Genomic DNA, 22,699 nt, shown 5'->3' on the forward strand with positions numbered 1-22,699 from the left:
GACTCAAGAAGTTCTATTCACAAATTTGATGATTTATCATTTTGTTTCAACTTTACTAAGTGGAATTTTAGTCAAGTGGAGTAATTTGAGTCAATTAGGCAGTCGACTATTGAAAACATCATATTCTTCAGTGAACCAAATTGAAAATCTATATTAAATAAGGGCTCCAGCTATATGTTTATGATTCATCATCAACATCAATTGCAAACCAAATTAGAAACATCTATGATATCTAGAACTCGAGAAGAAAACAATTGCATGCCAAAACAGAGAAATTATGCAAAACAAAGACTATTTAATCAATTAGAAAGATCAGACAAGGTATAATAGTGCACTACTTGTTCTGACACAATGTAAACATTACATTGGGCAATCATAATCTCAAAATCTTAAGTTTATAGGCCTATTTATAAATATCATTTTAATAGCATTGATATTGGAACAAAAATGACTATCTCGACAATGGTGAATCTATAGATCAACAATAAATTGGTGCATGATGAACATAAGGCAACCCAAGAAGTTCAAGTAACAAAATATCATGTTCATTTTGAAGAATTATCCATATGTATGCTAGAACTCGAGAAGAAAACAATTGCATGCCAAAACAGAGAAATTATGCAAAACAAAGACTATTTAATCAATTAGAAATATCAGATAAGGTATAATAGTGCACTACTTGTTCTGACACAATGTAAACATTACATTGGACAATCATAATCTCAAAATCTTATGTTTATAGGCCTATTTATAAATATCATTTTAATAGCATTGATATTAGAACAAAAATGACTATCTCGACAATGGTGAATCTATAGATCAACAATAAATTGGTGCATGATGAACATAAGGCGACCCAAGAAGTTCAAGTAACAAAATATCATGTTCATTTTGAAGAATTATCCGTATGTATGCAACAATAAATAAATTTTAACATTCCATCCGAAGGAATATAGACAAAAATAAAATAAAATTTGAAGTTACAATTCCAACTCAATATGGTATGGCATATTCTGCTCTCTCCTCCCAACTGTAATTTGAAATATTTGCATGATTCATAATAAGCTGCTTGATCAAATCACCTTAAATTAACTATCTTGAGGGAAAAAACAGCAGGCATATAGTTGGTGATAGTCTAAGTTCATTCTGGCGAAGCTTCATGAAGAAATATTGCACAAGAATAAAAAATATTAAAGTTGGATTTGTAGAAAATCTTAGCAAAATACCTTCAAAACTATGTATGAATCTCCAGTGAAGAACTTTCCATGTGAAGAACTTGGTACAGTGACTGGGCAAAAGTTCTCAATACGCCATATCTCCAGTCCACTATATATTATTAAGCAAAACAAAACCAGTAGGCACAATGCGCAGAAGGGATATAACGATAAAATGACACTTGCACTCCATTAAAATTAATACTTAAGTAGCATAGCTGTATTTTGTGATCATGTTGACGAAATTCATGCAACAAGAGAGCTTAACATCATCACTCATGATTAGACATTCCCAGACAGGATCCAATTGACATGAACTCTCTTTTTTTACTCTCTCAATTGTTTTAGTTCATACTAATCTGTATGCAATGTCTCAAATCTGCTCTCTGCATTGTTGTGATTATTCTATCAAGAAATTCTTTTAGTCAACAATTAAATATTTAACTTAAACACTGTTTATTCAAACATCGTGCAAACTAGTGAAAACAAACCCGATAACACCACTAGCTGTTTCATTTTTTATTTGTGTCTACAAAGATTAGAATGCAAGATGAAGTATCAACTCAGATTTTTATAGATCATACAAGCAATGAAACAATTATTGAAGTTAAGATTTTATAGCAGCTCATGAAGGGCATGCAGATCAAACAATTGACATATATTTTAGTTTGGTCTATAACTAATGGTAGAATAAAGTTATTAAATTGGGTAAGTTTAGACTATTTGTAAATTTTATTTACATTTTCCCAAATATTCCTTCCATAGAATACTGCACAACTATACTTTGAAAGGTAAACTTAGCGAAAATGCAAAAATAAACTTGAGCAAGAGGATACGCTTTTTGCCCAACTCCATGAAAAGCTGAATCAACATTTTTCATGGAGACTGCCATATGTGGAGAACTGCTTGGTTTTGGCTTCAAGCCACCAGCAAGAGGATTCTGCATAAAAACATTCATATAGTTTAGACAAATGATCCATTGCAACCGAGACAGGATGTTGATCGATAAGTAACAACTAAGTGCATCATTTTATATTTAGAAAAGTTGAATTTTTAGTGGATAATTGTCTCAAGTGAATTTCACAGTAAGGTACTTTTTCCAAATTCTATACATTAGTGGAACATGGAGTTAAACAATAGACAAACAGCATTAAAAGTTTAAATTCTGCAGATAAGTTACTGAAGATGAATAAATTAATAGTTAACACTGAGATAATAGCATTCCATGCCCATTAACAAGAATTTTAATAGCTTCCGGAATTATTTGTCCCAAAACAACCTATGAAAATCAACCAGACCTTTTAATGCAACTATACATGAAAAACACAATTCAGACAGGTAAACTACAATTTCATTAAGAGAAAGAAGTTCTTAATGACAAGTATTTTTACATGGTTGAAATTTTAAAATCTTGTGCCATGAGTCCATCAATGGAGAATTTTATGTGTACAATGCATATGCCATCATAGAAAACCAAAAATGAAGAGGGATGTGAATATGACATTACCAGCAGACAAATTTACAAAGAAACATGATGAGTAACAGTTTTCAGCATGAAATTGGAAATTATCATCAAAAACTAAAATCAACCCCTCAAGAGCATTTAGAATTAATCAGAGAATTCATTGGAAAAGATGTAGATTTGTTGTACCCTTTGCGTTCATGCTACTTTCAAGTACCAAAAGAATGACAATTATCGATCATTACCTTGGTTATCTCACAAAGAACAAAAAAAGTCAGAGATAACAGACACTAAACTTTCAGATTACACTAGCGCCCAAACCTCCAGAGATACACAGAATCAAACGGATATACACATGTTCAATCGATCAATTGAATAGACCAACATATTAAATAATTATCAAAGAATAATTAAGCTGGAACTGAAAAAAAAATCAACAGAATTCAAGAGCTTCCATTCTGAGAATACAACAGAATGTGCGAGAATAATTTCGGATGCTTGTTGTGACAGTCAGAGACTAGCCTCCGCGTAAGGCATATGTACAAAAACAAATTCAGAATCGACCTAATCAGACCAAGCAATAAATTTCCAGTGCCAAAAATCCAAAAAGGATCCAGTAAGATCAACCGAACTCGTAGCAAGAAAGCAGGAAAAATAAAAAAGAATCTGCTTTTCTACCTTAGCCCGAGCCTCAGTTCTCGACATCCCGACACACCAAAACAATCACGGAGATAAACTCAGAAACCAGATCAGTTCCTGAGATGGGTGGAGAACTCGGAAATAATGTCAACAACTAACAATCCCGTCGCAGTTTTTTTCAGAATTAAAAATTGAATGCGACAGCAACACCTATCGCGACCCGTAAACAAAGGGGTAGGAGAGGAAACAAAAATATATACATATCGCAACTTCGCTCGTTCAAAGCAAACGGCAGGACGACAGCAACACATGTCCTTCACTATTAAGAAGGCGTGAGGGGGAAATCAAAGAAAAAACACACCTTTACTCGTTCAACGCGAGCGGCGCGACCGACACTGGGGTCGGAGAGGTCGGCACGAAGTGAACCCTAGCAAGCAGCTCGATCGACCTCGAGGACGAATGGGAGTGGAGGAACCGGCGCCGCCCAAGCCACCCGAAGACTAAAAAAACAGATATTTCCGAAATAGTGAAGAGCGGCGAGCGAATGATGAATTAGGCCAATAAAAAGCCAGGTATGCGAAAGGGTAACACGTCGATACGGAATAAAGTATGGCGCCTTTTCTTTTACAGCCACTCAGCCATCATGGTCGCTTTGGAGGAGGACAAAAGCCGGCGTTGATTCTGACGTGGCTTCTTTTGTTTCGTGATTTCGGTGTTGCGCGTTCGGTGACTTCCAGGAATCCGATGCGGGAGAGGATATGGGCCTGAGTGCTTGGAACGGCCTCGGCAGTTCGCTCCGGCACAGCGGATATGAAATGTCGGATGACGTGGAAGCCTCGGGAGGAACGTAGGGGTGGGGACCAGTGGGGGCACCGACCCCGAATATGCCGAATGAATTTAGCGAACAGCGTGGCGACTAGCGAGCAGCCGATCACGTGGCCAGCGGGGCGGTTCGTAAAGCAGGGCACGCAATTCCGCGGGCCCCAGTCAGGGACGAGCCGAGCTGGAGGCCTATGATTTTGGCCCAACTGGGGCCCAACTATGGGCCCGGTCAACCCAAAACTGATTACAAAAAATATCTTATCATGCTACTAATTTGGAAATGACCAAGCCCATTCAATTGAAGTTTTTCATCGACCATCCAGAATAATCTTGAAACATAGATGAGTTCTTATAGATAACTTAGTGTCATAAGTTTTTTTAGTAGTCGATCGACCCTATGAAAACAATTAAGATAAATTGGTAAGAATAGATGAGTTCTTACGGAGCGCCTGATCACATAGATAACTTTAGAAGCACAAATGAGTTCTAACAAATGGTTCAACATCACAAATTTTTCAAACTACCTAAATGTAATGCACGCTAGGTAGGATTTTAAACTCTCATTATCTATTATTACTTATGAAGCTCGTCCCGCCTCTTATCATTGTACCATAATCCTAGGGTTAATAAAAAATTATCAATGCACATTACTTTCAAAAATGTCAAAATTGAATATCACAATTTGACACTTATTCTCTGGTGTATTTATTTTTCAAAATACCTTTAATTTAATATTCTACCAATTCATAGCTATCTAAACTAATAATTAATTGAAAAGTAATATTCAAAATTAGAAATTTTGAATATGAAAAAAAAAAGAGTAAAAATCAAGGTTTGAAATTTTAAATATGAAAAGTTTTGAAATTAGAAAATTTTAAATCTAGGTGAATCAAAATCAAGATTTTCCTTGAAAAGATGTTTGACTTCATTCAATTGACTAAATCCATATGAGTTAAGTAGCAATGGTTTAAGGTGGGATAAGTAATTTACATAATTTTAAAAATTGTGATTTAATAAATTTCTAAAATTGAAAGGCATGGCGGGAGATCCGGTCACCTTCCTGCTTCCCTTTCACAGTACACCTCCTGTCGTACGTTCTGCCCTCCAGTGGCCAAAATTAGTATCTGGAAGATCGGGTCACCGCCGTTACGTTCCGCCCTCGTTTCTCCGCACCCCCACATAGGAGCGGCATGATCGTCCCCCCCACCGCTGCTGCGCCAATGGCTCCGCCAGTTCCTCCCCTCCTCCTTCCCCACGCCAAGCGCTGCCGCACCGTCGCCGTCGCCGCCGTATCTTCCGTCTCCCTCTCTGCCTTCATCTTCCTCTGCCTCCTCCTCCTCGACTTGGCTCCCCACCGTGTCCTCTACTCTCGTCTCTCCGCCTCCTCCGATCTCTCGGTCTCTCCGTCCCGCGAAGTTTTCATCCTGCCTCAGGATACGGTGGATAATCCGCCGTCTTCCGTGACGGAGGTTCCTCAGAGGCGGGATCCGCACCGGACCCCTCCATTTCCTCCTCCTCCGAGGCCTTTCGAGCCGCCCAAACCCGCCGACTCGGCGCAAGCTACGGACGTGGAGGCGCGTCCCGGGGCGGATTCCGCTGGGATTAAGAAGTGCGACGTTTACCTAGGGAAGTGGGAGAGAGACGAAGAGGGGCGGTATCCGCTCTATCAGCCGGATTCTTGCCCCTACGTTGACGAAGCCTACACCTGCCAGGAGAATGGAAGGAGGGATAGTGATTACTTGAAATGGAAGTGGAAACCCGACGGCTGTCATCTTCCGAGGTAGCTTCTTCCTCTTCCTCTTCCTCTGTAGCTTCCTTTTCTTTCCATTTTATCACATTTGTTGCTTCCTTTCTTAAATAACTGTGTGACTACGGGATTGACTCCAAACAGAGATAGACAAAAATGTGTAGAAGAGATAATCGAAATATTTTATTGCTGTGGAGCATGTTTTCTCAAAGCCAACCTCATTTAGATTTCATATATGATCTATGGAATCAATGTTAAAGCTAACATGTGGAGTCCTTTAAGATGTGATACTTTCATTTAATTATGTTTGTTAAATCAAAGCTCTAATGGATGTCAATGTTTATGTGTCATCCACATTACGTTCCAGATTAATGCAAGGTCCTTTAATGGACAACTTGAATCATCTAGAACGGGGAGGATCCTGCTCCTTTTGTGATGAAGCTTAAAAGACAATGCTGAGCTAGGCTTTAGTGGGCATGTTAATACTTCCATACTTTGTGACTTCATATGGATTCAATATTTTACTCATTAAGCCCTTTAAATGAAGTATGTGCCTTAGAAACCACTTTCATTTTTATGTCATCAAAGGTTGATTGTTCATGATTCATCTTCGTTATTACCTTTTGAAATTAGATTATAGATGGTACTGGTAGAACCAGGGGCTTTGATTAAACAAATGAATTGTCTTAATAACTTATGATCTCAGTTCAATAGGGTTATACTTTGGGTTACAACAGCACTAAGTTTGTTTCCTTTCATATTCTAAGTTCAATAATTGAACAAATGTTTTAGATTTAGTAAATTTCTTTGTTTACCTATTTTCAGCTTTGTAGACAATTTCTATCTGGTTGTTTAGGAGACAGACAATGCGTCAGACATATCATAACCAATTTTTGGGTTATCAATCATCATGTGGCTTGATAAGTCCCTTAATCTTGAAGTCTGATAAAAAAGTTAAGTATCCAAATAAATAGGCACCCAATTAAGTTTCTATATAAGTTATCCTCTGTGGATAATGTGGGGGAGATTTATTCATAAATTTGTGTGTGTGATTGCAACTCAGCTGGAGAAACTAATGTTCATAAATGTTTTTGTACGTGTTTATATGTATTTCCTTCAAATTAGTTGAGATTATTGCTAAGTTGATTGATGTATCAGAAATATAACATTCATTGCTCTCTTGATTTCTTCTTATTACTTTACATATTTTAGGACTAGTTTGATTCTTGTGCCTTGGTAACTGTAAGTTGTAAAATACTGCTACATGGCATAACTTCATTCTTATTTTAGTTTTCCAATTTTCACAACCATATTTTACAACAAGAATCTGCGGTCTTTGTATTTTCATCAGGGTCTCAATGCTTCCTTTTTTGTTTTTCTTGATTCTTAGGTTTAACGGAACGGACTTTTTGGAGAGAATTCGAGGGAAAAGGTTAATGTTTGTTGGAGATTCCATGAATCGGAACCAGTTTGAATCAATGTTGTGTCTTTTGCGAGAAGCCTTGCCCGACAAGAGCAAAATGTATGAAACTCGAGGTTATAAAATAACCAAAGGACGCGGCTACTTCATTTTCAAGTTTGCTGTAAGAAAAATCTCTGCTTACCAGTTGGAATTTTAATTCGTTAACTAGTTCATGGAATATTATGTTAGATCATTCACTTTTTTGGTAATCCAATCACAGTTCTAAACTTATCTGCGAAAACTTTAATGATTAATGTAGGGGTTGGACGGCCTAAAGCTTAGCTTTGTTCTTGAGCACAGAATCAGGAAACTATTCCACTGATAAAAATATATATCTAATAGACATTTTTTCTTGCAGGACTATGACTGCACCGTCGAGTTCGTTCGATCCCATTTTTTAGCCAGAGAAGGAGTTCGAATCAATCGATTGGGCAATTCAAACCCTATTCTTTCTATAGATCGAATCGACAAATCGGCCAAACGTTGGAAAAGAGCCGACATACTTGTCTTTAACACTGGTCACTGGTGGACGCATGGAAAGACTGCAAGGGGGTAATCCATCTCATCTCGTTGCCTCACATTTCATTGTCGAGAGTTTCAGTTAAAATCATGAATCTGTTTGACCAGGAAAAACTACTACCAAGAAGGTGGTGTTCTCTATCCACAATTCGACGCGACAGAAGCTTATAAAAAGGCCATCAAGACATGGGGAAGATGGATCGATCATAACGTGGATCCTGCTAAACAACTCATCATTTACCGTGGATATTCCGCTGCTCATTTTAGGTGTTCACCAATGCTTTTACTTCAATGGATTAACAGTAGTCTCAAGTTATACTCTCAAAACCTCATCGACATGTTTTTTCTTCAGAGGGGGAGACTGGGATTCCGGCGGAACATGCAAGGGAGAGAGGGAGCCAGTCAAAACCGGAGCATTGCTGGATAGCTATCCACTGAAGATGAAGATAGTAGAAGACGTCATTAAAAGAATGCATGTTCCGGTCGTCCTTTTGAACGTGACGAAGCTGACCAACTACCGCAAGGATGGGCATCCATCTGTTTACGGCAAGAAGGTGATTGAAGGCGAGAAGACGTCGAAGAGGCGTCAGGATTGCAGCCACTGGTGCCTTCCAGGGATTCCTGATGCATGGAATGAGTTGATCTACGCAACCCTTGTCCAACAGCAACATCGACAGTAGGCTATCTTCTGTGATCTTCGGCTGATTAATTAGTTCAGAAGATGCTGGAGAACACTGCACCGCACGCCAAGAGAAGCAAATGGAGGAGATCGAGTGATCCCAAAAAGAGAACAATTTAAGACAGTAGTTATGTTAATATTTGATTTGCACTGTAATTGGGGTCATTAAAAATTTAGTTAAATTGAATAGATAGGTTTGGATTATTCAGAAATTTAGTATTTTTTTTAATTAATTAATTTGATTCAATTTTGTTTTTAAAATTTTTTATTTGATTAAACTAATAGATCAAATTAATCAAAACTTTTATAGAATTAAAATTTTACACCCTATTTTTAACATCAAAAATGATTTTTTTAAAAAAAATGGGTTAATTTGATTTTTAATCAAATTAGTGATATTTTTTCTATTAGATTTTTTTTTTTTACATTCGATTGGTTCAATTTGTTTTAAAAAATTGATTTATTTTTATTTAATTAATTCTATTCGATTTTAATATAAGATTGGGCTTTGAAGATGACTACCCTCCTATACTTTTAGTGTATCGATACATTTCGGTCATGCAGTGTAAAGTTGAGTTGATTAATATAGGACAGAATTATTATTATTATAAAATAAGGGTTAGAATTTTGATAAAGTTAATTTTCTGATTACTTTTTAATCGATGATCAGCAGATCGACTGTGTGAGATGAAGGATGGAGTCTAACTTTTTTTTTAAAAAAAAATTAAAATTGCTATCTAGTGTAGCAGTAGTGGGAAACGAGTCCTATCGCTTTCAATCGTCAAAAGCAAGGCGTAGTCACCTTTCTCAGCAGATGAAGCCAGACAAAGACGACGGGCGTCCAAGTCAACTCTCCTCTTTCTCCATTTATATTCCTGATTCCTCCTTGCGTAAGCAAATTTCTTCCCCCCTTCCTCTTACACCGCCCACTTCCTCCTCCCCATTCAAATGATCTTTCTATCCCTCCTTTTTATTTTAATTTTTTATTTAATTTTATTTTTAAATTAATTCTGTTTATTAATTTTTCATTAATATTTATATATGTTTTTAAATTTTTTAAATTTTTATTTAGTTTTATTTTTTTAATTAATTTTGTTTATTATTTTTTCATTAAGACTTATATATATATTTTATTTTTATTTAATTTTTATTTTTTAACTAATTTTGTTTATTATTTTTTCATTAATACTTATATATATATATATATATATATATATATATATACATATATTAATTTTATTTACTTTTTATTTAGTTTTATTTTTTTAACTAATTTTTTTTTATTATTTTTTCATTAATACTTATATATATATTTTAAATTTAATTTAATTTTTGTTTAGTTTTATTTTTTTAAATTAATTTTGTTTATTATTTTTAAATTTTATTTCTTTAATCAATTTTGTTTATTTAGTACATGTAATAATACAATAAAAACATGAAAATATATAAAACTAGAAATTTTAATCAATATTACCTTCAAATTTTTCGTATAAGTGTCATCTTATGCCGTACGAAGTAATAGGTACACCACCATCAAATGCTTCAAGAGCAAAATGTGGAGGTAATATTGATTAAAATTTCTAATTTTATATATTTCTGTGTTTTTGTTATTTAATTTCATGTACTATTTATTTGAAAAAAAAATATTTATTCTTAAGTTATGAATGTGGAGGTAATAATTATTAGTATTTTTGTTAGTTTTAAATATATAAATTTTATTTTGATCCATATTTTTATACTTTTTAAAATATTTACAAATAATAATTCTTAAAATTTATAACTAAAAATAAATAAAAGATTATAAACATATAAAAAATTATTAAAAAAATAAAGATGATAAAAAATTGATAAAAAAATTGATTAACAAAAAACTAAAATCAATAAAAAAAATAAAACTTAAAAAATTTGAAAAAAAATATAAGTATTATGAAAAAACTAATAAATAAAATTAATTAAAAAATAAAACTAAATAAAATTTATATAAAATTAAAAATAAAGTATTGATAAAAAATAATAAACAAAATTAATTAAAAAATAAATTTTATATAAAATTATAAAAATAAAGTATTGATGAAAAAATAATAAATAAAATTGATTAAAAAATAAAATTAAATAAAAATTAAATACTTTTTTTTTAAAAATATCGTATTGATAAAAAATAATTAATTAAATTAATTAAAAATATATAAATATGAGAGTTATTTTTAAATAAAATTAATAAAAAAATAAAATTAAATGAAAAGTAAATAAAATTAAAAAAGAAAAAGAAAAAGGGTAGAAGAGACATTTGAAACGGAGAGAGAGAGAGAGAGGAGGTGGGAGGGGGATGTGTCAGATGGTAGGAGGAAAAGTAGCTCTCGCTTTGCGTAATTGCTGCCGAGTCCTCATCTATCCGCTCACGTCTCTTTTTTGGATGCTCCACGTGTCGACGCATCCACACGGGAGACATGGCGGGCCCACCGGTTCCGCCACTTTACCCATTGCCTTAGATCCGACGTTTCAAGTTAAATCTTAACATGGCGATCGCCAAGTCAGACCTCGATTGTTTAAGCAAATTAAGAAAACACCATCCCGAATTTACGATGACTAGACGCAATCAGTCTTCGTCTTTTTCAACGCGTTGACTCCCGTTCCAACCTCCTGGTTTACGCTTTTATTATCCGCGGCGGTTTACCGGGTCTCCGGAAATTTCTACCCGTTTATTAGAATCTTGATGAGAAGCTGGCCGTTGGATTTTGCAGCCAGCCTGCGCGTTGACCAGTGACGACCCCTCGTCTCTTTATCAACCCTTGGCATTCCTTCCTTCCTCGTCCGAATCTTGATATAATCGTCAATCGGAGCTACGATTTCTACAACGGTTTAAGGGAATCGTTGAGCGCGGCCTTCGATTCGATGGGATATTGGAAGAGGGATGAACAGGCGGCCGTCGGGGAGGCGGTAGCCGCCGGGCTTCGCAGCTTGGAGCGCCTCGTGCTGCAGCTCTCCCACCACCAGCCGCCGCCGGATTGCCGGGAAATCACGGATCAGACGGTCGTCAGGTTCAAGCAGGTGATCTCCGTACTGAACCGGACCGGCCACGCCCGCTTCCGCCGCGTCCCCCTCCCCGCCATAGCGCCGGCGGCAGTGGAAGCGTCGGTATCCCAAGACATCGCGCCAGAAACTCCACCACTGACGGGGACGACGGCGCCTCAGGCAGCGACCCTGGACTTTACCAACCCAAAGGAGCACTTCAACGCCTCGGCGATGATGTCGGGGTCAAGCTCGTCTTTCCTCTCGTCTCTTACGGGCGGCGACGGCAGCGTGACCAGAAAGTTGGCATCAGGATCCTCTGTTCGCGTTCCCGCGGCCGGAGCGACGGTCGCGGTTTCAGCTAGGAAGCCACCGCTCGCGTCCTCCAACAAGAGAAAGCAGCCCGCCGACCACTGCCACCATGACGACGGAGCCAAGGCGACCGCCTCCGCCGGGCGCTGCCACTGCACGAAGAAAAGGTACACCCTCGTTGTCCGCGCACGTTAGTACATCTCCGCTCCCGCCACTAAAATACGCTGTCCCGCAATACACTTTAGCAGGAAGGACCGTCAAAAAACTACGACGCGCGTGCCGGCAACAAGTTCGAGGAACGGGGACATCCCGGCGGACGAGCACTCCTGGCGCAAGTACGGGCAGAAGCCCATCAAGGGCTCGCCTTACCCGAGGTTAGTAGCCGATCTAGACCGCCAGATCTCTCCGTTCCGCCCTCTTGGCACGATCTGAACCGTCCCTATCTTATCGTCGCAGGGGCTACTACAAGTGCAGCAGGGTGAAGGGCTGCCCTGCCCGGAAGCACGTGGAGCGGGCTCCCGAAGACCCGGCGATCCTCCTCGTGACGTACGAGGGGGAGCACCGACACGGCCAGGCTAATCCCGGCGCCGGGAGGCCCTCTGGTTGACCACGGCGGCTAGTGCTCTGTCTACTTGAGTTGTTCCTTCTTCTCGTTCCTTGATAGCAATTTCGGAGGATAGTGTAGAGGAGATATCCGATATCTGATCCAAATATTTAATTAAATAATATATATATTAAAAAAAATAAATTTCATTTACTATTATTGTTGTATTATTATTATTAATATTAGAAGTAGATTATATAAATATTTAATTTATTTTTTAATTATATATATATTTCTATCTCTAGTAATAAGATATTAATTTTAACATATTTTTTAAATAATAATAATTGGATAGAAAGAAGATATCCAAATGAGTATAGACATACCTATGGAATATCTTAATCTGTATGAGAATGGTAACGAATGGTATAAAATTGGATTTGAATTTGATTCAGCGCCCTCCTTAATTGTCTTTTTTTTTTTATGATTTGACTAGTAATAAAGTCAAACCGTTTGACCAACCAACATATGTGCAGCGAACCTGTTCGAATAAATTGAATTGGATTAAATTAATTATTATTATTATTATTTTGTAAAAAATGTTGTAGTCTATTGGTTTATCTTATGTCCGGGTAAAATCAATATAATCAATTATATATATATATATATATATATATATATATATATATATATATATATATCTATATCTTAAGATGCATGACTGTGCGTGAGGTAGACGCGGCATGTCCTCTGGATCGATCAGGACATATCTGTGGACCGATCAGGACATATCCTGATCGGTCTCTAGACCGATCAGTGATATCCTGCGGGACTTGATCGGTTCCCTGATCGGTCCAGAGACCGATCAGGAGGTTCCCTGATCGAACTGGTGACTGATCAGGAAGGTATGTCCGCAGCGATCCGCATGGCTTTATCCGTAGCATATCACTTTTATATATATATATATATATATATATATATAATCATTTGAAATTTTCAATACGTTTCTCAAAATTATATAACAAATTTTAGAGCAGTTAATGAAAAATTAGGAAAAAAAATATTTACTATAAAAAATCAGAGACTTACAACAAAATTTGAAATTTGATTCTTGATGCTTAATGCCAAATTTGAAATACAAAAAAAAAAAAAAAAAATCAGAGACTTACAACAAAATTTGAAATTTGATTCTTGATACTTAATGCCAAATTTAAAATATAAAAAGAAAAATCAGAGACTTACAACAAAATTTGAACTTTGATTCTTGAGGTCGTCTTTACACTGAATCTTCAAGTTCATTAAAGTTCCGAGTAGGTGTTTAGATTCTCGACAATAATATGATATGTATATTACTCGATATCTCCCTTCTTTAAGAATGATATCTAGATATCAAGTGATAAGGTGATGAAGAGATAAGGTGATGAAGAGGGGCATAAAAAATGGAGCAAAATAGAAAAGAGTGACTAACGTGGAAGTCAAAATCAAAATAGTTAAAGGTTTAGGATCATATATTATATGAGGTTGACCAAATAGGCCTTTAGCTTAGGCGAAGTTAGCCAAATGATCCTCCAATATATATCGATCGAACATGGCCTTCCGAATAACCAACATCCGAAAAACTTGTGACTGAGATTAAGAGACAAGCAGTAAATTTCTCGACCCACTGCCCATGCCGATCTGACGGCATATTCGATCAGACAAAAACTAGCCCTCAGACAACAGGAAAGCCTAGTGAAGGACAAGTCGATAGCTCTGTTCAATACGACCAAGCTGGGATGTCCTTGTCGAGCGGCCTCCGGTTAATCATACGTCTCATCGTATTCTTTTGGAAACTTGTGCCGTCAATAATAGAGCATGTCCAGTGATACGGTGCCTTATCGTGGGGTCAGTATGATGACGTGGTTCGGAGTCAAGATCGCAGGATGGTCAGAAGTCAAGCTTACGTGGAGGTCAAAAGTCAAGCTTACGTGGAGGTCAGAAGTCTAGCCTCCGTGGATGGTTAGAAGTCAAACCTATGTGGAAGTCAAAAGTCAAGCTTGCGTGGCCAGGGTTAAAGACGCAGCGGACGAGGCAGTCAAAGGATAGGAGTACAAGTCGAACAAGACCTAGCCTCGATAGCGATCAAGGACTGAGCCCAAGGGCCCAGGTAAAAATAGGGAAAAGGCCTCTGGCGCAGAATAGACCTGCCGTATAGGTCGGAATGTACAGGCAGTGGATAACAGAGGATATAAGCAGGTCGGGAAACAGACCCGGTATACAGGTCGGCAGGTCGAGAAACAGATCGGGCGTGCAGGTCGTAACGTGCATGCCATAGATAATAGCAGACGAAAGCAGGTCGGAGAACAGAGCAGGCGTACAGGTCGGAACATACAAGCCGTGGATAATAATAGACCTAAGCAGGTCAGGATACAGACCTGTCGTACAGGACAGCAGGTCAGTAAACACGTAAGAAGATCATAATACAGACCTGGCGTACAGGTCAGCAGGTCAGTAAACATAGCGGGCGTACAGGTCGGAATGTACAGGCTGTGGATAACAGAGGATATAAGCAGGTCGGGAAACAGACTCGGTAAACAGGTCGGCAGGTCGTGAAACAGATCGAGCGTGCAGGTCGTAACGTGCATGCCATGGATAATAGCAGACGGAAGCAGGTCGGAGAACAGACCTGACGTACAGGTCGGAACATACAGGTCGTGGATAATAATGGACCTAAGCAGGTCAGGATACAGACCTGTTGTACAGGGCAGCAAGTCAGTAAACACGGAAGAAGATCAGAATACAGACCTGGCGTACAGGTCAGCAGGTCAGTAAACATAGCGGGCGTGCAGGTCGAAACGTACTGTTGGTGCAACCTTAGGTTAAGGTTGACCTGGATGACCCGACTCGAGTTGACTTGACTTGAGTTGTATTTTGATGTTTGACGAGAATAAAAAAGTTGTATTTTGATGTTTGACAAGAATACAAACTTGGGAGATTGTGGGTGCAACCTTTGGTCAAGGTTGACCTGGTTGACCCGACTTGAGTTGACCTGATTCGGGAAAAGTCCAAGTATGGAGACTTGGCATGGAAAAGTCCAAACAGGGAGCTTGGCACGAGAAAAAGTCCAAGTATGGAGACTTGGCACAAGAAAAGTCCAAGTATGGAGACTTGGCACGGAAAAGTCCAAGTAGGGAGCTTGGCACGGGAAAAAGTCCAAGCATGGAATCTTGGCACACGAGGTCAAAGAGAGCTAGGGAGCTCGTTCACTGGACCGGACGAAGTCGGAGAGGGCTCGGTAGCTCGTTCTCCGGACTAGATCAGAGAGGGCTCGGTAGCTCGTTCATTGGACCGGACGAAGTCGGACAGGGCTCGGTAGCTCGTTCTCCGGACTAGGTCAGAAATGGCTCGGTAGTTCGTTCTCTGGACCGGACGAAGTCGGAGAGGGCTCGGTAGCTCGTTCTCTGGGCTAGGTCAGAGAGGGCTTGGTAGCTCGTTCTCTAGACTAGAAAGGCTTTAGGGTTTAGGACTGGTGCTTGGACCAGTCGACTGGTGTCGGGGTTTGAGTTGATTTGTAATCAACTCTCTCCTCTTATTTAAGGGGAGATTTGGGGCATTAAGGAGGTTACTGATGCATATAGATTAACTCATATTCTGTGCCTAAAGCTCCCAAGTCAATTCTCTTCCTCCCAATCTAAACTCCATCTTGTAAAGAGGAAGAGAACCTTTGTGAGAGGTTTGCTCCACCGAGAAGGAGAAGCTCTAGCTGGAGGTTGCCGGGGACTGATCTACCGAAGGATCAAGGGCTCGTCCACCTCAAGGACACGTCGTGGAATAAGAGCATCATCTCCGAACCACGTTACATCGAGCGTGTTAGCGTTTATATTCTTATTTGTTTCTAATTGCTTTAGTTTTGGTATTTTCGCTACGCACTAACCTTTTGTAGAGAAGAAATCGATTTGGGGGTGGCTTAGCTATCCAACCCTCCTTCAAGCCGGCCACAGATCCTCCAACACTCGCAACAAGCCTTCTCCCAATCGATCAGTGGATCGATTGGGGAGAAGTGTCGCGCGAACAGAAAGCCTCCTAATCGATCAGTCGATCGATTGGGAGCTGCGATTTCACGCGATAAGCCTTGGATCGATCGGCTAATCGATCCAGGCAATTCCTGAGAGCACAGAGGCGCTCTCAATCGATCGGTCGATCGATCCAAAGCCTCCCCAATCGATTGGGAGCAATCCAATCGATTGAGATTCGACCATTGGCGCTGGATAAAGACGTTGGCGTGCGATTTCGTCGACAGATCTCTCAGCCTTCATCTCCGATCTTCACAACAAGTTCACAGCAATTCTCCATAGCTCTCACGCCATATCTTGAAGGTTCTTGGAGGCTTGTGCTGGTGCACGTCCAAGTCAAGAGGCGAGGAAGAAGCTAGAGTTAGGGTTCCTTGTGCATATCTTGTAAGCTTTTGCTTGTATTGTATCTCCCTTCACTTTCTTCTTGTACTGTGAGCTTGTAAGGCTTCTCCACGTTCGGTAGTTACCGAAAAAGAGTGTTTTCATAGTGGAGGGTGCGTGAGTGTGTGGATCCTTGGATTAGTCACATGTTGTGAGGTGGATACCAAGTAAATCCTCGAGTTAGCGTTGTGTGTTTTGTTTCTTTGTATTTTCCGCTGCATATCTTTCAAGAAACAAGCAACGACGAGCACGAGATCGCGCCGAGCTATTCACCCCCCTCTAGCTACATATTTGGTCTTAATAACAAACCTGTCGTACAGGTCAGCACGTCAGCAGGTTAGTAAACAAAGCTGGCGTACAAGTCGGAACATACAGGCCGTGGATAATAATGGACCTAAGCAGGTTAGGATACAGACCTGTCGTACAGGGCAGCAAGTCAATAAACACGGAAGAAGATCAGAATATAGACCTGGCGTACAGGTCAGCATGTCAATAAACATAGCGGGCGTGCAGGTCGGAACGTACAAGCCATAGATAACAGCAGACGAAAGCAGGTCAAGATACAGATCTGTCGTACAGGTCAGCAGGTTAGTAAAAAGAGCTGGCGTACAGGTCGGAACATACAGGCCGTGGATAATAATGGACCTAAGCAGGTCAGGATACAGACCTGTTGTACAGGGCAGCAGGTCAGTTAACACGGAAGAAGATCAAAATACAGACCTGGCGTACAGGTCAGCAGGTCAGTAAACATAGCGAGCGTGCAGGTCGGAACATACAAGCCATGGATAACAGCAGACGGAAGCAGGTCAGGATACAGACCCGTTGTACAGGTCAGCAGGTTAGTAAATAGAGCGGACGTGCAGGTCGGAACGTACAAGCCATGGATAGCAGCAGACAGCAAGGCGGAATACAGACCTGACAGACAGGTCGGTAGGTCGGGAAATAGACCCGGATGCGAGAGGCGACACACATGATAAGTGCGGATATGCGTGCAGGTCGGGAAATGCCTACCAGACATACAAGTCAGGAAAGGCCAACCAAGGATACAGGTCTGGGCAGGTCAGGTCTGATAGCTTTTCGGCACCTCATAAGGGTTCAGCGTAGCAATCACAAGCGGAGGATGTCAGGCACTACAGGACAAGTAAGCGAGGGAATCGTAACCACCTGTCAGAGAATAATCAGAGTGTCAGGGAATATGCCAATGGTCGGGTGCTCGTCAGTGCTCGATATTCCTTCGGTTATTCCGCCAGACTATGGAAAGGCGCCACGTGCCATTCACCGCCTGACACCCGACATTCCCTGACACCCGCCAGATTCCAGAAACACTCGTTGCAATATAAAAAGGAATGCTTTGTCCCTTATGCAGGTACGCTCACTCGTCATTTCTCACTAGTCTTTACTTTTTCGTCCTTTCTCTGTATTTTTCTAGGGAAAAAGTACCCGACTTGAGCGTCGGAGGGCCTGACCCGGGGACTTTTTCCCTGGTTTTTGGTCTCTAACGACTCGTGGGCTTGTCTGAGTGTGCGCAGAGCCGTATTGTCATCGACCTGGTCATCTTCCTTTGTCATCCTCCCGTGTGAACCTTTCCAAGGAGTGCCAGGTAGATCCGGCTCCGCGGCGACTTTCCGTCAACTTCCAGTACACCAACGTCCGCCTCCATCCGACTCAACTTCCGGACGGGATCATCCAGCATGCAAATCGTACTTTAAAAACTTCTAATCTATCACATTAGAGATTTACGTGTCTGCTTAAGAAAAGATGTCAACGATACTTTTTGATTTGTCTTTTCGTGTAACACTTTGGAAAATGTGCACGTGCTCTGGGATGCGTGCACAGACAGTGACACTATATAAGGGGTCTTCATCTATTGACGGAGATATGTGATACTTTGTTATTCTATATAAGGGGTTGTTATTTATTTCTACTATTCTTCTTCACTGAGCAGAGGACTGACTTGAGTGTCGGAGAAACAACGTCGAAAATCCCTTTTTGGTCTGACACTAACGCTCTTGATTTTGTAGGACGACGAGAAATCTTCATCCAATCAATCGCAGAGCCACGTTCCTAGTCTATCATCTTTTCAACTTTTAGAGAAGATCATCCACCTACTTAGACCACCACGATATCTCCACCCTTATTTAATACGATAGTAGACGTGATATCTCCACCTTTTCCTATAAAGATCGTTTTGAAACAGATTTCCATTTTTGTGGCATATTTATTTGTAGGTGAAAGCTACGATCAATTTCTACTTCTGCAAACCCTAACAAACAATTGGCAGATGAATGAAGTATATGAAACGCCTTTCCATTCCCGCGATTTACTGATGGCCGAAACTATCAATGCATTTCTTTTATTGAATTAATTAATTAATTAATTAATCTTCCAAAAAAAAAAAAAATATTCATCGAGCAGTTGCGTACATAGTTGAATGGTCAAATTTGTCTCCTGAAAAAGGGAGCTACTGCAATTACTTAACACGAAGGCACGATCGATCGTTTAAATAATTTACAGATCGAGCTACATAAAATTAAATTAAATTAAATGGAGCAAATTAAATCCATGAAATGAGAATTTTATTTCTTGTAAATTAAATTAAAAGCAGGCGGTGAGAACGGCGTTGAATGAGGCGGAGGGGTGGATTAATTAGCTAGTAGAGGGAAGAGGAGACCACGAGGCGGCGCGAGCATTCAGAGCAAGAGAAGTTACGCTTGATCTTACGGCAGAGGGGGAGGCAGCAAAGCCGCCAGGAGCTCTCGATGTCGGTGGCGGTGACGGCGCCGCTGCAGAAGGGGCAGTTCCCCGGCGCCTTCTCCGTCCTCAGCACCACATCCTCCGCGCTGCACAACCACCACCTCACCAAACACATGCTCCTGGAAATTCTTTCCGTCCTGTTTTTTCTCATCGGTTGAGTTGTTACTTATAGAGAGAGAGACAGAGAGGATGGATTTTCATGCGACTGCGCGTGCTTGGAAGATTTGAGCACGCCGACGTGGAACGGAGCCTAGTCCAATCAGACTCGATAGACTCGTTTCGACTGCACGGCACGAATTAAACGTGACCCGATCGATTTGAAAAATCAAAAAGAAAAAAAAAATAGTTTGGTGGTAATTTGGAAGGGACATGGAAAAAAGCGGAAATAAATTAAATAGTAAAGACGGCGGCGTTAGTTGTCAAAGGAGTCAGAGTCAACCGGCGGCGTTTGCGAGGCACGATTTGTGCGATAAATGACTTTGTCGGAGACAGATCTACGTGGCTTAGAAAAAGAATGTTACGACGCTCTCACTATTTTTAGTTGGCAAAGTTCATCATAAATTCATCAAAACGGAACCGATCTTAGATATTTGGAAATTGAAAAGACACTGCACCATAAATTATAAAATCGTGATTTTGCGTTTCTTCGTATGGATTTAGTGATTAGCATATAAAATATTACTATCATAAAATTTAGGATTCAAATATCGATAAAATTAAAATAAATATTTCTTTTATGTACTAATCATTATTCTAAAAATTAGTAATCGTCTGTGATTTATCTTCTCCGTATTGACTCTGAGACTAATTGACGGGGCGCTGGACGAGGCTATTCACCTTTTGCCATTGTAATTTTACAATTGATTACTAAATTAATAATTTGATATTTTATCAAAATTTTAATATTACTACTACTACTAACAATAATAAATTAATAATATATAATGAATAAATAAAATTTATCAATAATTTTTATAATTTAAAATAAATTTATATATATATTAATGAAATAATGTAATAATTTTATCAGGGTTTGATGGAGTTTACTTAAATTATGATTAGGAATTGCTTAAATAAATAAATTAAATTTTTAATCAAAATCTAATGTTTTTCATCCTTTTTACTGTATTGATTTTTTTTTTTATCCCCATTCCTCACCCGCAGCTAAGGGTGAACATTCGATTAATTAGATCCATAAATTAACCGAAAATTAATTTAATGTTGACTAACTGAATCAAATCAAAATTTTATTAAAATGAATTAACTGAATTAGTAATTTTAATTAACACTTAATTAACTAAATTTATTTAAAATAATAATAAAAAAAATTATACAAAATTAATATCAAATTAATCGAATTAACATATCCATATAATGGTTACCGCCGCTTCCAACCTTGCAGCTGTTGGCCGACACCTTCCAGCAATTGGAAAACAGCCTCCGCTGTTTCCTGCACCAAGAAATTAGTCCAAGTTCACGTGTTCTCCACTGCCGCTGCCCACAAATCCACCGACGTGACGAGGATGAGTACTGTACGTGGTTCCGCCGACGAGGAAGTCGTCCGTTGCAAGGAGAATCGTTTGCAACGCTAAACTTGTGCCGATTTGATACGATTTCATCGATTTAATTCCGACTCTGCTACAAAACCGATTCTCAACTGATCCGGATCGATTGCACTGCACCGTCGTTCAGAAGCAACAACACTCTCGTTATTTTATTAATATTATTATTTTATTTTTAGTTGATATCGATGATCCAACTTAAGTAAAATTTACTTTAGGATAATCATCTCACTCGCCACTAATATTTTTAGATTAATATTTATAGAAGTCAATCGTTAAATATCTAGAAAACCGAGATAGAGTCAAACTGTTGCATCATTATCTCAAACAATTATTATCACTATTTGTTTTTTATAACCCAATTATTTAATTTTTTTAAATCAACTAATTTTTGAGGTGTCCAAGTCGGCACCATGAAAATTTTCATTAATCATCCAGATAAAATCCATCTAAAAGGCCAATGTTTTCAAATTTATCATTCCATTAAAATAAATCCCTACTGCAGCTAAGATATCAACCATTTAAAGAACCTTACCCCGCACTATTTTCTTGGGTTACTATCACTATTTTATTTTCTTTATTTTAATAATTCAAATATTTAACTCTTCAAATTAAATAATCCTAGAGAGACTAGTTCAATCTCACATAATTTTTCAAGGACTACTAAAATAAATAAAAAAAATATTAATAAAAACTCATTCAAACGACCAACATTTTTAAACTCACGATTTTACAAACGTTGCACTGCATCGCCGCCCAGAAGCATCAACACTCTCATTATTTTTATTTTATTTTATTTTAATTTTTAGTTGATATCGATCCAACTTAAGCAAAATTAATTTTAGGATAATCAGCTCAACTCACCACTAAGATAAATCTAATTACAATGGACCATCCATCAATCAAATATTTTTAGATTAACATTTATAGAATTCAATCTTTAAATGTCAAATTAAAAAGGTATCATAATACTAAACCATTATCCCAAATAATTACTATCACTCTTTTTTTATAATCCAAATATCAAAATGCTCATGAAAATTCATCCATACGGTCAACATTCTTAGAATTATCATCCTACTAAAACAAATTCATGCCTGCAGCTAAGATTCGACACCTGATTAACCATTGAGCGAATCTCACCACCGCATCATTGTCTTGGGTTACTATCACTATTTTATTTTCTTTGATTTAATAATTCTGGTATCTAACTATTCAAACTGACTAATCTCAGAAAGACCAATCTAGTCCGATAGAAATTTCTAACCGACCACTAAAGTAAATCAGGAAACACTAATAGAGATCCATCTAAATGACCAACATTCTTAAACCCCCTTCTCATTAGAAGGAAAATCCCCCAATGCACCTCAACTGAAATTTAAACTTTAAATCCCTTGATTATACGTTGAAGAACCTAACCATCGCACCATTACCCTGGGAATACTATCACTATTTTAAAAATGATTAATTAAGCCAACTAATATCAAACTTAGGACCATAAACTCAGTCCCCCATAAATTTTCTACAGATAATCATAATAA

General features: G+C 38.6%; 3 protein-coding genes across 4 annotated transcripts; 2 read left to right on the forward strand and 1 right to left on the reverse strand.

Annotated features, from left to right (window-relative positions):
- Positions 1–1,214: 1,214 nt before the first annotated feature.
- On the reverse strand, positions 1,215–3,592 carry LOC122027564 (villin-4-like). The gene is made up of 3 exons (XM_042586549.1): positions 3,355–3,592; positions 2,051–2,154; positions 1,215–1,326 (listed from the first exon to the last, which is right to left on the reverse strand). Exons 1-3 carry the CDS (start codon positions 3,379–3,381, stop codon positions 1,215–1,217), a joined length of 243 nt encoding a protein of 80 aa, XP_042442483.1. The 5' UTR covers positions 3,382–3,592.
- A 1,723-nt stretch (positions 3,593–5,315) lies between these two features.
- LOC122027221 (protein trichome birefringence-like 5) lies at positions 5,316–8,733 on the forward strand. Its single transcript, XM_042586145.1, has 5 exons — positions 5,316–5,917; positions 7,275–7,467; positions 7,705–7,898; positions 7,974–8,132; positions 8,218–8,733. The coding sequence occupies exons 1-5, from the start codon at positions 5,328–5,330 to the stop codon at positions 8,543–8,545; spliced, it is 1,464 nt and encodes a 487-aa protein (XP_042442079.1). The 5' UTR covers positions 5,316–5,327; the 3' UTR covers positions 8,546–8,733.
- A 2,591-nt stretch (positions 8,734–11,324) lies between these two features.
- On the forward strand, positions 11,325–12,863 carry LOC122027222 (WRKY transcription factor WRKY51-like). 2 transcript variants are annotated; one of them, XM_042586147.1, is made up of 3 exons: positions 11,325–12,032; positions 12,111–12,239; positions 12,322–12,863. In XM_042586147.1, the coding sequence occupies exons 1-3, from the start codon at positions 11,437–11,439 to the stop codon at positions 12,470–12,472; spliced, it is 876 nt and encodes a 291-aa protein (XP_042442081.1). In that variant the 5' UTR covers positions 11,325–11,436; the 3' UTR covers positions 12,473–12,863. The 2 variants fall into 2 exon arrangements, with proteins under 2 accessions (XP_042442081.1, XP_042442082.1); XM_042586148.1 differs by having other exon boundaries at positions 12,114–12,239.
- Positions 12,864–22,699: the final 9,836 nt, after the last annotated feature.

This window comes from Zingiber officinale, chromosome 10A (genome assembly GCF_018446385.1).
Source record: "Zingiber officinale cultivar Zhangliang chromosome 10A, Zo_v1.1, whole genome shotgun sequence".
Taxonomy (NCBI): domain Eukaryota; kingdom Viridiplantae; phylum Streptophyta; class Magnoliopsida; order Zingiberales; family Zingiberaceae; genus Zingiber; species Zingiber officinale.